Here is an 18,559-nt window from a genome sequence, read left to right on the forward strand (position 1 = left end):
TGTCTGTGTTTGTTTCAAAGATTTTTTTGCTCTTAAAACAATTTAATGGACTGTGAAATTCAAAAACAATATTATAATTCTAATGTACGAAGTAAATATTTTCATATACAGTTGAAATCAAAATTATTTGCCTTCCTGTGATGATTTAAAAAAAAAAATCCCAAGTGATGTTTAACAAAGCAAGGGATTTTCAAAGTATTTCCAATAATAGTTTTTATTTTTTTTGTTTCGGCTAGAATAAAAGCATTCATTCTTTTGTTTTCGGCTTAGTCCCTTTATTAATCTTGGGTATTACAGCGGAATTAACCGCCAATTTATCCTGCAAAAGTTGTACGCAGCGAATGCTCTTCCAGCTGCATCCCATCACTGGGAAACATTCACACCCATTTACACACTACAGTCAATTTTAGCATACCCAATTCACTTATACCGCATGTCTTTGGTTTTGGGGGATTAAACAGGAGCACCTAGAAGAAACAAATGCCAACATGGGGAGAACATGCAAACTCCACACAGAAATGACAACTGACGCAGCCAAGGCTCAAACCAGCGACCTTCTTGCTGTGAGGTGATCGTGCCACTGCACCACTGAGTCGACCAGAATAAAACCAGTTTCTAATATCAAAAAAATATTAATTGGATAGTCTACGGAACAAGCCATGTCATTTACCAATTTGCCAAATTACCCTATAACTTGCTTAAACTAATTACCCTAAGCCTTTAAATTACTTTACACTGAATACTAGTGACTTGAAAATATCTAGCAAAATATTATGTACTGTCAATCATCTTGGCATAGATAAAATAAATCAATTATTTGAAATTACTGAATTAAAATAAATATTTTTAGAAATGTGTTGAAATAAATCTTTTTGTTAAAAAGAAGTTGGGGGCAAATATACAGCAGGGGCTAATCAGGTTTGGAATAGAATTAAAAGAATTGTATTAAATTTAACTTTGGACAATTGATTAATTTAGATAAATCTATGATTGCAGGTTTTTTCAGCTTTCGAATTTTTTTAAACTTTTTTATTATTTATAAAAATCACACTTATTTTCACAAATCACAAGATGTTACATGCCATAACAATACAATATTTTCTGTAAAAAAGGTAATTGCCAAAAATAATCATGGATCATTGTGTAACCAAGATATTATATTTTATGATTCATTTGGAAAACATATACTTTTTGTAGTCTATTTATAAAAGCTCTTAATAGTAACCTTTAAATTGGCGTAATTGTCTACCATTAATGGTCACTTTCTCTCACTGATAAGATTTGAAGCACTAAAACTTGCGCTTTCTCTGAGAAAATATTTTAATTGAAAAAGTAAATACTGTTTCCAAGGACAAAATCTCTGATTATACATTGGACAATGTAGAAATATGTGTCATGTGCTACAGTATTTGTATTTACTAAAAAGTACACTGTTAGCAATTTTTATAAATTATTTAACAGTAAGACGAACTGTATTTTGACAGTTATGCAGTATGTTACTGTATTTTATGAGCATGACATTTTTTCACAAACCTTTTAACAATAGACCTAATAAATTAATCCCCTAACTGTTAAACTGACTCAGTAAAGTAAATAATAATTGATAACAACTGCTTTTCTCTGAGCAGGTTTAAGTCAGCTTCTCTGACAACTTATTCACCTCTACTCCTGAACATTAGTATAAACTTTTGTTTCTCTTTAATTTTAGTATAAATTACAAAAAAAGTCCTTTCTTGAAGATGATCTCTTTAATCACTGTAAAAATCATTTAATGCAGGTAATGAGTTTGAATATAGTACTTTATCCCTTCATTGTGTTTCCATCCATTGTAATACCTGTAAAATTGCCACAATCTTTTAACAATCGTATATATTTTATAAGGGTGATATACGAAGTGGTTATTTAATTTTTTTGTTCACATTTTTTTTTACAATTTGTTTTTAGCAATTAAAATGTTCAGTTTACTTAATGTAAAAACATGATTTCTGAAAACGACTAAAATTTTGTACTAAAGTTTTTGTACTGTAAATTTCCATACATCACGTTTTGAAAAGTGTTCTCTTCAATGCAGAACAGAAAATATGATATCTCAAAAAAGGAGTTATCAGTTTTTGCAAAGTCTGGAGTTTTTGATCATATTGGAGTCACTTTTTATTTTTTATTTTTTGCCACTTTGACATCTTTAGACAAGCATCTTTCCTCTTCCTTTACTATACCCGCAGATTAACTAGCATTTGAAACAACCAATAAAGTAAAGATTTTGCCACTGTAGGACTTATTTTTCTGTTGTTTGTCCTATTTTCTTGGCATCTACATTAGCAATCTATCCAAAACTACAACTATTTGTGCAGTTTGCTTATTCTCCCATAATTTTTCAGTCCTTTAACTGGAAGTGTCCCGGTTTAACCTTTTAGTGAACACCAGTACACAGTCTTTAGGTGTTTTATTATTTCTAAACTTTCTTTGCATTTACATCTGTAGCACAGAGACTGAGAATGATTATGTGCTGAAGGCTACTCATCCTATTCTTAAGGACTGATATTTTGGGCTCTATTTTGACAGTCCATGCACAGAGCGCAAAACGCATGGCGCAACCGCTTTCAGGGCGTGTCACAAGCATTTTTGCTAATTTATAAGGACGGGAAAATCCGCTTTGCGTCGTGGCACATGGTCTAAAAGGGTTGAGTTTATTTTTATAGGTGTGTTTTGTGAATAAACCAACCAGAGTCTCATCTCCCACTACCTTTAAGAGCCAGCTGTGTCGCGCCATGAGCGCATTTTGACGTAAAGTAAGTTAACTTTGCTTTTGCTCTCTAGGATAGGGAAACCTTACTGCACAGACATCAATTAGCCTATAAATAATTAATTTCGTTTGTTAAGCGCAAATATTTGTTTCAAAACTATTTCTAAATTCAGTTCTAATTTCCAGCAAACGAATAAAGGAACTATAATAACAAAGTGTGGTCAAAATACTGAGTTATTTCCAAATACACCTGCCATGCCCCATATGGTCTAAAACCTGACAGGTGGACAAATCTAAGCTTGTTTTTAACTTTAAACAAATATAAATATGGATATAATAAATAATACTGCTAATAATAATGACATTATACAAAAGCAAACTGAATAAACTGAAAAAGCCTCCTGAGATGAAGAAAGTAAGGCAGTGGTTTTAAAATTCATGTTGGCTGTAAAATTAATATGTTTTGTAATATTTTAATCATTTATATATATATATATATATATATATATATATATATATATATATATATATATATATATATATATATATATATATATATATATATATATATATATTTGTCTCTTCTTTATGTGTGCATAATTTAAATCCATACTCCAAGCATTGATGATCTTAACTGGTTTTCTGTTTTGATTTCAAGCCTTGGCAAATAACTGAGGAAACGCCAATCTGAGGTTGCTTTTTCATGATGTCATCATGTAGACTTACAAAGTATATTGCAGTATTTTAAAATACAAAAATACAAGATACTAAAGTATTTTGATACAAAATTTTAACGCAATTTTATAAACCCCATCAAATACAATTACAAAATACATGTATCAGAAATACTACGCATACCTGACTGTAAATATACACATACAGCTATATAATGTATAATAAATGAACATACAGAGGAGGAAGAACTGCACTGGTGTTAATGTAAATACAGTATTTTGCTGTAACTGATTTAGAGTGAGTAACTGGTAAACTGCTGCCAGTATGTTACTGTAGTAAATTATTAACAGTGCAGTAAAATTGTCAATCCTGTTGCTCTCACTTCTGTTGCTGTTTCTTAGTTTTGACATTATGTAGCAGAATTGACAGCCAGGAATTTGTGAGATTAATAGAGCTTGTTTTTCTCTCTTCGTGTTTGTGTCCACAAGTAAAATGTCCTCTTGTTTTTAAGGGTTTAAATGTAAGGACTGTTTATCTAATAGAACAAAAATATTTTTCTTGCTGTGATTTGATATTTCTACACATAATTTTTTTTCGTAACAGAGTAAAAAACAATACATACATAAAGGAGGTTTTTACCTTAAAGTAAGAAAACAAAAGTAAGAAAACAAAAGTGGCAAGCACTGAGTTGTTAAACTTGAATATGCTTTTAATCAGAAAGTTTTTCTTAATCTTTGATTTATCGAATTTACGTAAAATAATAGGTACAGATGTTTCTCTATTTAATAATGGAGATATTTAAAGCATAGGGAAACGCAGTGGCACAGTAGGTAGTGCTGTCACATCACAGCAAGAAGGTCACTGGTTCGAGCCTTGGATGGGTTAGTTGACGTTTCTCTGTGGAGTTTGCATGTTCTCCCTGCAAAAGCGTGGGTTTCCTCTGGGTGATCCAGTTTCCCCCACAGTCCAAAAGACATGTGGTACAAGTGAATTGTGTAGGCTAAATTGTCCGTTGTGTATAAGTGTAAATGGCTGTATGTTTCCCAGATGGGCTGCGGATGGAAGGGCATCCACTACATAAGACATGTGCTGGATAAATTGGTGCTTCATTCCGCTGTGGTGACCCCGGATTAATAACGGGACTAAGCCGAAGGGAAAATAAATGAATGGATGAATATTTAAAGCATGCTGCAGTCACTAAAGTAAACGCCTATCCACCTTCCATTAAACAATATTGTATAGCTACCAACTAACTAAAAAATAAGATTCAAATAACATAAATTTTATCCCAGTTATTTAGACAGAATTAATTCTAATTACTATTAAATATACTAATACTTCACCCCTCAAAAATCTGTAAAGTGCCAAAATGGTACAAAGTGTAGAAATTGTCAAATTGAGACATAGTCAATTCATAATTATAAGTATTAAGTATCAAGTCCAAGGATGTTTAAAACAAGATATAAATCTAATTTATTTAAAATTTCATTTATTTAAAATTTAGGGAGCTATGTTGTTTTGAAAACTACTTCTTCCAATGTACCTTTTTTTAGCCAGTATCAGTATATATATTATATTATTGCATATGCAAAGTGTGATCCCACATTTGCTATTTAAGCTTTGAAAATCGTAAAAATTCTACAATTTGGGCTTGAGTTATATATTGGAATCTGAAGCACATAAAAATGAAGATTAAAAAAAGATCAATTCATTTTCAGATTTTTCAGATGATACATCCCAGATAGCAAAATGTGGCTCAAATCCGGCCCACACCAGATACTTAAATCCGGTCCACATACCGCATGGAAAGACGGCAATAGGGCGGTCAACTCCTTTGCCAGATATGGGCCACAATTAAGTCATAGACATCCCACATGTCAGACAGAATTCAACCAAATTAACCAGAACTGAGCCTATTCTGGGTCACATTCTGCTTTTATTCTGGCCCAGATCTGGCCTACACCTTACACTTGCTGGATGTGGCAAAGTACAAAAATCCCAGCATGCATTGCAGTATGAATACATTCTATAGCTTATTGATGCTCTAGTTTTCGTTATTTGCTGTTGATTCTGCTGTTTATGTTGACATTGTTGATTTTGTCACTTTTAAGTCTCCTGTTTGTGATGTTTGTGAGTTTTGTTCATTTTGTTAATTGTCACCATTGTTGCGGTTCATATGCTGATTATTGATGTCCCTGTAAGCAGACGTCAAACTATAGAATTTTTTTAGCTTATAAACCTTCAAAATTCTGTGGCATGTGCAAGCATGTTATCATGTTACTTTTAATAATGGTTTAAACAATGGTTAACATCAGTGAATTATATTATTTCATCACAGGTTGTGCCTCACTTAATTGTATAGTATTTTTTTCTATGTGGTCCAAGTATGTTTTAAGATAATTGGGCCACATTTACTATATCTTCTCTGGGTCGCTTTAGGCTCACAGCCATATTAGCCAGAGCTAACACTGCCAAATATTTGCCAAAAGTGGCCTACATTTGTTTTAGGATAACTGGGCCACATTTGCCATATCATATCTGGGCCACTATAGGCTCAAATCCACATGAGCCAGAGCTTACTGTGCCAAATATTTGCCAAAAGTGGCCCACCTATGTTTTAACATAACTGGGCCACATTTGCCATATGTTCTCTGGGCCACATTAGACTTACAATCGCAACAGCCAGAGCTTACTGTGCCAAATTTTTGCCAAAAGTGGCCCACATTTGTCTTAAGATAACTGGGCCACATTTGCACTCACACGTGTGAGCCACTTTAGGTTTAGACCCAGATTACCCTTTAATGACTATGCCACATTTTTGCCAACTGTAGCCCACATTTGTCCTCCATCATTTGGGCCAAATTGATCATTTGCCACACTAGACTCACATTCAGATTACATTTTGCCATAAGTGTCAAATCTTTGTCTTAAATAGCCCATATATAATTTTGAATCTTTGCCTCCCCTTTGCCATTGCACAGGTGGGCCACTATAGGCTCACATTCATTTTGTCTGGGCTGAAGGAATACCACCAGTGATGCATAACTGTCTAAAGTGGCCCATGTTCGTATGCTATCTTGGATTAAGGAATTAAAGGAAATAAAACAAGATTAATTTCCAATTTAAATGTGATCTGTTCTTCAGAAATTCCTTTTTAAAAGAAAAGCTATTGGTGACCCAGTGACCCACATTTGGTTTTGATCACAGATAATGTGATAATTTCCTCTTGGAGACACATTAAGGCTTTAAATGGATAGTTCACCCTAAAACCAAAATTTCCTCAATATATTTACCCTCAAGTGAATCCAAACCTTCATGAGTTTCTTTATTTTATTGAATACTATTCATAAATTTTGCTTCGGCTTAGTGCTTTATTTATTAGTCAACTTTTCTGGCATCTGTTTTACGCAGTGGATGTGTCACATTCTCACATTCTTACACACAAACACTATGGCCAATTTAGTTCATCCAATTCACCTATACCACATGTCTTTAGACTGTGGGGGAAAGAGGAAACCCAGAAGAAATCCATTCAAACATGGGAAGAACATGTAAACTTCACACAGAAATACCAACTGGCCTAGTATGGAATCGAACCAGCTCTTTTTAAAATATCTTCTGTTTTGTTCAACATTGCACAAGACGTTTGGCCAGAGAGAACTTCTTTACAGTGGCTGACCCTGTTTTTTACTTACTTGCAACAATTGGTGAAACTTTGGTTCCTTGCCACTGTTGCCTCTGGCTTGCCTGGTTGGGAATAGTGGAGCTGTGGATAGGTGGAGTTGCTCGTCAGTGGATCTGCCTTTAGCAGTGACATTTTCATTACATTGATCTGAATAAACTGAACTTCAAGTGACATTTATGAAAAACTGAAATTAATCAGTTTTAATTTAAAACAACACCAGAATTTTACCGTGCTCTTCTGCCTGCCCGACTTGCTGGAAAATTCTACGATTTGAATAATTATGGCTATATAATATAATTATTATATATAATTATTTATATTCAGTTGAAGTCAGAATTATAAGCCCCACTGAATTATTAGACCGCTTGTTTATTTTTTCCCCAATTTCTGTTTAATGGAGGTAAGATTTTTTCAACACATTTCTAAACATAACAGTTTTAATAACTCATTTCTAATAATGGATTTATTTTATCTTTGCCATGATGACAATAAATAATATTTTACTAGATATTTTTCAAGACACTTCTATACAGCTTAAAGTGACATTTAAAGGCTTAACTAGGTTAATTAGGCTAACCAGGCAGGTTAGGGTAATTAGGCAAGTTATTGTATAATGATGTTTTGTTCTGTAGACTATCGAGAAAAAAATATAAATTAAAGGATCTAATAATTTTGTCCCCAAAAATAGTGTTTAAAAAATTTAAAGAAACAAACAAATAAGACTTTCTCCAGAAGAAAAAAATATTATCAGACATACTGTGAAAACCTTTTTGCTCTGTTAAACATCATATGGAAAATATTTAAACAAGAAGAAAAAAATTTGATGGGGCTAATAATTCTGACTTCAAATGTATATACATACACACACACACACACATACACACACACGCACGCACGCACGCACACACTCCCACACACACACACACACACACACACACACACACACACACACACATATATATATATATATATATATATATATATATATACTGTATGTATATATATATATATATATATATATATATATATATATATATATATATATATATATATATATATATATATATATATATATATATATATATGTTAAGCTGCCTTTATGCCACTATTCCCCACAATCTACATTGATATAAAAAGATGAATTGAAAATAAACAGAAGAAAAGGTTTGGAACAAGGGATAAGAAAGATCAATCTTATACCTTCCAGTTAATAATGGATTTGAGCTTCAGTGTTTGGACTTTCAGCATGAAGATTAAACCACACTGAACTGAACTAAACTGAACTTCAACTCTGAAAACTGGACTGACACAGTTTCAGTTTAGAATCTCTATGATAAGCTGCTTTCCCACAATTACACTGTAAAAGCACTATAATAAAAGTGAATGTAATTTAATTTAATTGCTAACAAACGTAGGATGTTGTCATGTTTCTAATGTTATTTTCACAACCCTAATTTGTCCCAAATGGTCATTTTCGTTTCAATAGTGCTAATCAGCAGATATACATCTGTGATGCAAAAAAGTTAGTGATTCGTCAGAATATTATATTGTCTTTAGAATAAAAATTAACAAAAATAGCCATTGTAAGAGGAGCTCTGGTTGACACAAAATGACCCCTTTAATAATTTTTTAGTTTTAATATTTTTGTTGTACTTAATATATTTGTTGTAATTAATGATCGTATATAAAATTATGTATAATTATTTTTTGCTTTGATTATAGTTTTAGTAGTTTAATTAGTAATTGCACTACTCAAAAGTGTTTTAATTTCAGTAAGCAGTCGATTTCTTATATTTATAAGCTTAGTTTTTACCCAATTAATTATATCTCATTTTAATTCAATGTATGAGAATAATTCGATTTTTACTAGTTTTAAAAATACCAACACTGCAGGTGTACTGAACATGAACGATTCGTGTAAGTGTCCCGTGTTTACACTAGATGGAGCAATACGATAATTTACAGCGGCGACTGTTGACCAGTCAAACCAGGGCACATAGATATTAGAATGAATATTTGTATTCGCATTTTGCATTTATCAGTCTAAACAGTCTATGGTGTTTAAAAAAATCATACAGCATCACGCTCATATTATACTTATTTAAGATACCAGAGTCACTGTAACGTCATGGTTTTTAAGGTTTCCTCCATCTCTTTAGTTTATTTATTTATTTACTTGTTTGCGTCGTGCGCAACTGATTGACTTCAGTTTCACTTAATGTGGTTCGGGGCAAATAAAGCATTCAAATTGTCAGGCCAATCATAAGGGAGTGGGAGTATTTTCAGGAGAAATGATGCGCTCGTGCGCTCTGTGTGCTTCTTGCGCGCGCTGTCCCTCCCAGCAGCATCAAAGCAGCAGCGATCAGTGCTCAAGCACTCCTCAAGCACCTGCAGGTAGGGATGCATTCAAAATGTTATTTCCTCAAATCTGCAAAAGAAAGACAACGAGTTTGTTGATCCGTAATTTGCTGTTTGTGTAAAAGGGTGCATTTGCTTAATTGTTGCTGTGCTGTTTGTGTTGAACTATGGTGTGCTTAACTGTTTCTCATGTCGATGCCGTTTCCAACCTGTCGCAATTATCAAATGCTATTTAAGGAATGTTTGATTTTCTGGCAGTTAAAATTTTTCAAAGTTTTACGGGAGCAACGCTATTTCTGTACAATCAGAAAGATTCCCTTTAATGGGTTCTTATGTAATAGTGTTGATCCTCTGCTCTATTCGCTATTATTATTATTTGTTTGTAAATAAAATTGTCAGAATCAAAATGACATTTAAAAGGGTTAAATGAATCACCATACTTTTGTACTGTAGAGGTAGATGTAAAGGGACAGTTCACAAAATAAAAATTCTGTCATTTACTCATCCTGTTTTTCAAACCTGTTTGACACCCCTCTTGGAGCACAAAAAAGAGTCACATTCCCATTCATGGTATGGAGAAAAGATGCACTGAAAATGATAGCTGTGGCATCAGTCCCCATCTCTGTTTGTGGTTTGTGGAGGAAACGGGTTTGGAATGACACAGTGGTGAGTAAATGTAAAATGATTGAGTGTGTTGTCCCTTTTAAGAGTTTTATTTGTAAAACTGAAGGAAATATTCTCCAAGGTTGCTGCTCTTTATTGGGATCAATTCCAACCATGTGTGTGAAGCTCATTGACTCACTTGTTGTATAAAGCTATTCAAAACTAAAGCTTAAGAAGTGTAGGGCTGATTAGGCATGCATATTAATGCATAACAGATGCATGTTTTAAAAGTCAGATCAGATGTGTTTAGCGAATACACAAGTGCACTGATCATTCTCCATTTTTTCACACTTTGAGACTTCCTGCTGTGCAATGCATGCGTGTTCTGATAAATAATGTGCACCAATGTTGCTGATGAAAGCATATTCTTCTGCTGTTCTCTCTCACACAGGGTTCTAATGGTCTGTGACCTCTGTAATTGAGGAGCTAGCAACTATGTGATTTCGCTCATATTCCATCATCTCATTCGAGGCGTCCTTCTTCGTTTGTCCCCCAAAACTTCCAGGCAAATCCAATGGTCTCCTTGACGTCGGACTTTGATAGCTGGTATGCAGTTGCTCCACTGAGGGGCACTGATGACCCCCTTCGGTTATTGTGCTCGGTCCCTGCTGGCTTCCCACCTTTGTAACTGCGTCCTCACTGCTGCTTGTACATCTGGATCCACTTCATGTCACCATGTTGAGTGCCTTTGTATGGTATGGCTGTCTTCTTCTAACTGGGGTGACTAGATCCATCAGCCAGCGTACGGATCCACTGACTCCCCCTGCTCCTGAATATGCCCATTCTATACGACTGGATGGGGACATCATCCTGGGTGGTCTTTTCCCAGTGCATGCTCGGGGCGAACGGGGTGCACCTTGTGGGGAGCTTAAGAAAGAGAAGGGTATTCATCGGTTAGAGGCCATGCTTTTTGCCATCGACCTCATCAATAAAGACCCTGACCTGCTGCCCAATGTTACCTTGGGGGCGCGCATTTTGGACACCTGTTCACGAGACACTTATGCCCTGGAACAGTCGCTTACTTTTGTGCAGGCCCTCATTGAGCGTGATTCTACTGATGTGCGATGTGCTAGTGGTGAGCAGCCCATCTTTGCCAAACCGGACAAGATCATTGGTGTGATAGGTGCAGCAGCTAGCTCAGTCTCCATAATGGTGGCCAACATTCTACGCCTGTTTAAGGTAATTCTGTCTATGTTTTACTATTGGTGGCTTTGCATCAAGACGTACAGAAGAACCTTATTTCTCTTGGTGGAGTATTAAAGAAGAGTTGAATAAACTTGTATTAGAGAGGTGCAAAATTTAAAGCTATAATAACAAAAGGGAATTCAGGAATGGAATATATGTCAGCACACTGTACTAAAGATTATTTGTGCTTTATACGAAAATAAATCTTTAATTAAAGCATTTTTCTGGAAATAAAGACATGCTTTTAAAGTATGTGATTTACTTAAAAACAACACAGTTGATTTCTAATTAAAATTATAGCTATTTCACAGAGAAAATGAGTATGAGAATGATAAACAGGCAATTTTGAGTAGACAATGAACTCTAGGTGTTAAAAAACAGCAATTTACTACACCTCCCAACAAAAAGCAAAAAAAAAAAACTGTTAAAATATCACTGGAAAACAAGAGAAAAATGCTAAATGTCCTTAACTGGGTAAATTAGGGTAACTAGGCACGTTAGGGTGATTAAGCAAGTTATTGTATAACAGTGGTTTGTTTTGTAGATTATAGAGAAAAAATATGGCTAAAAGGGGCTAATAATTTTGTTACTAAAATGGTGTTTAAAAAATGAATAACTACTCTTATTTTTGCCAAAGTAAAACAAATAAGACTTTCACCAGAAGAAAAAATATTATCAGACATACTGTGAAAATTTCCTTGCTCTGTTAAACATAATTTGGGAAATATTTAAAAAAGAAAAAAAATTTTTTTAAAGGGGGCTAATAATTCTGACTTCAACTGTATATACTTTTATATACTATAAAGCTTTAACTAGTTAATTTCAAATGCCATTACACCCACCTTGAGTGCAAAACAAGGTTTTCCTCTATTGTCCGCCATTTGTTTATTCAACCAGGTTAAGACTAAATGCTCATACTTATTGATGGCACAACTACATACAGATGAACAAATATACTAAAAAAATAATACTATATGCTATATTATTGGTGAGTATTATGATTAATATATCTAATAGATAGATAATATATCTAATTGGCTTTTGTATTTTTCCCTCACCTTGACTGCTGCACTAAATATTTTTTAGCTCTTTGTTCAATTGTGGGCCGCTCCAGCCAATAGCAAAACAGCAACTATTGGTGAGGTGGGGATAAAGATAGTATCGATTGCTCAAACCAATGCCTTAACACTTGTGTGCTTATGGAGATGTTTTCATCCACTCTGGGGGGATTTTAAGTCTTAGTTTGGCCACAACTTTCTCTGTGTTCCAGCAAATGGAATGATGTTTGGTGATAAAATAAATTGACACATATTTTGGAAAAAAATCGTTAGAATTTTTATTTTAAAATTCAACAATACACCCTGAGCAAATTTACTACTCTTTTGTTATATTCGTGGCTGTTTTTGCCTCATTGACTTCGATTATTACCACATTTTTGGATTGAAAAGCCATGATGCCATATAATTATGCATTCTTCATCAACAGGTTTTCCCTGTTGGCAAGAGGTACCATTTTTAATTTTCACTGTTGATCATCAAATGCAGTGCAAAAAAGCTTAGATTCGCATTCAGTGTGGATTATAGTGTGTGTGTGAGAGAGGACTTTACACACTTATCTTGATATGTTTGAGAAAATCAAAATCAGCTCAGCTCTCAGAACATAGTAAACACAAAAAGTTTATTTAAGCACACATACACTATAATCTGCTTTTAAAAAATTCCTAGAACTTCAAATAAAAGCCAGAAACTTTTTTTGCACTGGTCTATCTAAAGAGTAAATGCTGCTAACTGATGATAAACAGTGAAAATGAAACATTTGACCTCTTCCCAAATGGGAAAATCTCCAACAATCAAAAATGCATGATAAAATTCATTCATTCATTCATTCATTCATTCATTCATTCATTCATTCATTCATTTTCTTGTCGGCTTAGTCCCTTTATTAATCCGGGGTCCCCAATGAACCGCCAACTTATTCAGCAATTTTTTACGCAGCGGATGCCCTTCCAGCCGCAACCCATCTCTGGGAAAGCATGATAATATATGGTTTTGCAATCAATCAAAAAAAAAAAAAAAGGTAATTGTAACGGAAGTCAATAGGGCTAAAATAACCACGAACTACAAAAAACAAAAAACAAAAAAACAAATAAATAATTAAAAAATAATAATGTTTTGCTTCTTAAACTATACATACCTGACACTTGACTACAGCACTTATTCATTGTTGCTTTTACAGTTGTGTAAATTGCTTACTTGTCCTCATTTGTAAGTTGCTTTGGATAAAAGCGTCTGGTAAATGACTAAATGTAAATGTAAACATAACAAAAGGGTAGCAAATTTGAACAGTACACAAGGGTTACATAAATGTAATTTATTACACATGTCTGCAACTGGTATACTATTATTGTTATAACAATACTTTTGCGATGTATTGTGCATCCCTAGTTGTCAGTGACTCAATTTTTTCAGTAGTTCATAAAGAAGGAATACAAAACGCACTGTAAAACCCCAAAAGTTAAGGTAACTAAAACCTCTTGAGGAAACCGATTGCAACAAACAACTAAAGTTCAAAAACGAATCCTAATGAGGTGAACTTAATCCATTTGAGTTAACAAAGCAATTTGAGCACAGTAAAACCCAATAAATGTAGAGAACTCAAACCAAATGAGTACTATAAAACCTAATAAGTTAAGGCAACTCAAACTGATTCAGGAAACTGATTGTTACAAATCATTTAAGTTAAAAAAATAATCTATATGAGTACTGGGAACTTACTCTATTTAAGCTGAAGTAATGAGGTATTTAATTTTAATTAACTCATTACCCTCAACACTGAGTTCAAAAATATTTTAAAATGTGTAGAATTACCTTTCAGTAAATTTTGAGTTAACTGCACTCATTTAATTTGATAAAGTTGACTGTTGATTTTTACAGTAAAAAAAATTGCCAAATAAAAATCACAATTTTGACTTTTAATATTTTTTATTTCTTACTTTGAGAGATAATCTAAATATCCATGACTTTTTTTTTGTTGCCCATGACCCTCTGCCAGGGCCATCCCTAGGGTTTCTGGGACCCTGGTGCAGTTTGTTGCTTGATTAAAATGACTGAGGACATTGGTAATAATCACCACCTACCCACTGCTTTTAATTAAAGAAATGGTAATATCCTAAAACTCATGGAGTGATTCAAATGTGTGCTCAGGATCAAATCATTTGCACACTATTTTTGGCAGCACGGCCCTGACTTTTAGTGGATGTAGTAGCCTGTAATAGAATCTGTTTTGAGGGCTAATCAATATACTCACTTGTCTCTTGAGCCGTAAACGAGGAGTACTAATGATTATAAATGAACAGAAACCTGTCAGACTTTTCAGAAGCATGTCCAGTAGTTGAGTCAAATTGCTGGGTCTGTAGATTAAATATTATTGTTTTTACGGATTGTGCTAACCTTATTAATCTGCTGTTATCTGGTGTTTATGCTATGCTCAATTTTTCTCCTTTTGAGTTAAAAAATACTGCCACTGGGTTATCTCATGCCTTTCGTCTCATTAATAATTGAGTGTCTGTTACAGATACTAAATATATCTGCCTTGTAATTGGATCAAATAATGGGTGTCATGTTTTTCTGAAGAAAGCATTCACCTTTTCAACTACAAACGAGATCAAACACACCATGACTTCATCTGCTGCAGATTATAAAAACAGAACGATAGAACTGGTTGGAGATGGAAAGATGATTTGGGATGCACTTAAAAGCCTTGTTTTTACTGTTTGTGTAGTTAATTGTAGATTGTGCTTATCAGATGAGGGAAACACTTTTATAAACACTGCAGTGTAATCATCAGGTTTGAAGCTTGACTTCATTAGAAGTGAAATTTCCAACTTCACTATTTTATCTGAGCTTGTTGATTGGCTGCAACAATCATTTAAATCAGATATTGATTGTGGGTTTTCGTTTTATGTACAGTCACAAGAGTTTACAGATCAATTTAAGCTGATGCCGTAGATTTGCTTGAGTCTGTTTGCTGTTTTTGAAATGCTAGAGCGTCCCTGGCAACATAGCAAATAGGTTATTGGATTACTTACCCCAAAAATTCTGTCATGTTGTCTTTTCTATTTCCTCTGTTTTTTCCTTTTATTGATTTGGATGAGACTGGACATTTGAAAGTGATATGCGTCTGGAAGTCTCAGAACAGGATGTAATTTGGGAAGTCACTGAGTTTGTTTCTACCTTTACAATACATCAAGGCTAGAAATGTGTAACAATTAAAGCTCTAACTATTTTTGGGTAGTAGTTATTATCACAGTCATCAGTGATCTAGCCCATGCATATCGCTGGAGAACTACAAATCTGCCAGCAAAAGAACTACATATCAGTCATGCACCCCTTACACACCTGGCCTAGATCCCTATGATTGCAAACAGACGCAGCAGGAGCTGTTCAGGACTAATTACACAGACTATATATACACCTCTCAAACACACACACACACACACACACACACACACACACACACACACACACACACACACACACACACACACACACACACACACACACACACACACACACACACACACACACACACACACACACACACACACACACACACACACACACACACACACACACATTGCTGAGTCTTATCATGTTTGTGAACAATGCGTCTCCTTTGCCCTGTTTGATCCTCTTTTTGCGTTGTTGTGTTTATTCCTGTCTGCTGCCTGCTGCCTGCGTTCTGACCACTCGTCTGCTATTTGACTACAACTGTAGATTCTCTGTATGCATCTAATTGCCCCTGTGTTAAACATTGCTTGCCTGACCATTCTTATTAAAAATCCCAAACATTTGGATCCACACTCCGTTGTCAGTGTCCCAATAACTTTACAGGGTGTAAAGTTCACAAATAGACAAGATGACTCAGTAGTGTGTGTGTGTGTGTATGTGTGTGTGTGTGTGTGTTTGAGAGGTGTAGATATAGTTTGTACAATTAGACAACTTCAGCTGTGTCTGTTTGCAATGATGCAATGATGGGGATCTAGGCCAGGTGTGACAGGTGAATGACTGGATATGTAGTTATTTTGCTGGCAGATTTGTAGTTTTCCAGTGATCTGCATGGGCTAGATAGCTGGTGACTCTAATTATAAGAATTCACATAAATGCTACTTAAATATATATATTTTCTTACCCTTAAAGTTTATGTTGTTATGCTTACCTCCTCTAGAACTGCTAAGAGGTTGTTTGAAAGTGTTGCTTATCCACCTTGTTTTTCACACAAGAGCAAGTGTAGCCCACGAAACTCCTGGTCTCATTCACTTCCATTGATTTTGTTGTCCATGCAAAGCAGTTCATTATGCTGCTTCTTGATGTTGTAAGCTGGTCCTTTCTTATCATATCATTTTTATTTCAATGTTTTGCCATATACACACAAGTATTTTAGCATCAGTAGTTTGAACGTATCTTATTCCTACTAATTTAGCAGAAAATTATTGGCACTTCTGCAAAAAAGAACTTCTGCATTGTACAATAAAATGGATTAGTTGATTTAAATATGGAATTAATGGAAGATTCTCTGTTTACCAATTCTACGTCAATTTTAAGCCTTTTTATATAAAAAAGACAAGCTTTTCCTCTGGGATTCCAGGTATTGCCCTTAATAAAAAAATAAAACAATAAATTTTGCAGATCATGACAAATGCTGAGCAGTGCCATTGTTGGGCATACATTCATAGAAATCAATATACTTTATTCCTTAAAAATATTAAATATGGCTTTTTTAAAGTTGAGCAGCGGGTCACATCACATGACGTCTAAAAATTAGCACCCTAAAACAGTTAAGACGAATATTGTGTCCCTTACTCTTAAATAGTTGTCCGAACAGCAATTCAGCTCTGATATGTAGCACTTCATCACAGTCAGGTGAATGGGAAGTTAAGAATAATTCAGACAGTCACATTGACTGCATGTATATTTTAGCAGTTCATCCACTCAGAAGTGAAATATATTCATGCATATTTCATGAGAGGAAGAATAAAGGAGACATCACAATCTGGTTCAGATAATGACTTTATTGGTTACTATAGTGGTAGACTGCAATGGGGCAGAGGTAATCCTTGCCTCATTTATCTAGCATGAAATGTAGGCTTGAAACAAGGTGACCTATGCACCTGAGATCATAGTACAGACTGAAAGAGAAGACATTTTTGAAATGTGAAAGATGCTTGGATTTGATACTTTTTTGTTTAATCATTCAAAATCTAGACACTTTAATGACATCTTTGTTTTCACTTTTCAGTCAAAGAGATCCTAATTTTGCTTATATGGTCATATGAAGCAACTGAATGAACTGTATAATTAAATTAAATTAAATTCATGTTTATTTACATAGTGCTTTTACAGTGTAGATTGTGTCAAAAGCAGCTTAACATAGAAGTTCTAGTAAATTCTATTAAATCCAGTTGTCAGAGTTGAAGGTTAGTTCATTTATTCATTCATTTTTTTTTTCTTCGGCTTAATACAAGGTCACCACCGCGGAATGAATGACCAACTTATCCTTATTCACACCTTCATTCACACTCATACACTACAGACACATTTTTAGCTTACCCAACTCACCTGTATTGCATGTATTTGGATTTGTGGGGGAAACTGGAGCACCCGGAGGAAACCCACGCCAACACAGGGAGAACATGCAAACTCCACACAGAAATGCCAACAAACCCAGCCAAGGCTCGAATCAGTGACCTTCTTGCTGTGAGGCGACAGCACTACCTACTGCGCCACTGAGTCTCCCTAATTCAGTTCAGTATGGTTTAATTTTCATTGCTGAAAGTCCAAACACTGAAGAGCAAATCCATTGATGCGCAACTCCACAAGTCCCACAGGTAAGTACATGTTGCATTATGATAACATTTCTCAGAGATTAACTTAATGGTTGTATGTTCTGTATTTACTCAGGAAAAAATAAAACCATTAATACACGTTGCTTTAAAAACAACGCAACTCAGTTTGTAGACTAAATCTTGAATGCGGATATGTATGTGTGTAATTGTTGATTTTTTTCATACCTGAATTATCTTTAAAAAAGGATAAATAGTGCCTCAAAGAATAAATTAGATTTAAGTCAGAAATAAATTTCATTTGTATGAAATCATCATAAATTACATGTTGCTTTTAAAAATAAAGCAATCAGTTTGTAGAGTGAACAGTGAACGAAGTATCAATACGAATATGTATGTGTGCAAATTG

General features: G+C 34.4%; 1 protein-coding gene across 2 annotated transcripts in view; it reads left to right on the forward strand.

Moving 5' to 3' along the window:
- The first annotated feature begins 9,418 nt into the window (after positions 1-9,418).
- Positions 9,419-18,559, forward strand: part of grm8b (glutamate receptor, metabotropic 8b) — a 332,946-nt gene continuing 323,805 nt past the window's right edge. The window contains exons 1-2 of one of the 2 annotated variants that reach the window (XM_087311092.1): positions 9,419-9,497; positions 10,516-11,303. In XM_087311092.1, the coding sequence (XP_087167218.1) occupies positions 10,800-11,303 (504 nt within the window). In that variant the 5' untranslated portion in view covers positions 9,419-9,497; positions 10,516-10,799. 2 annotated transcript variants of the gene reach the window in all.

This window comes from Danio rerio, chromosome 25, assembly GCF_052040795.2.
Source record: "Danio rerio strain M-AB ecotype USA chromosome 25, GRCz13ab, whole genome shotgun sequence".
NCBI classification, from domain to species: domain Eukaryota; kingdom Metazoa; phylum Chordata; class Actinopteri; order Cypriniformes; family Danionidae; genus Danio; species Danio rerio.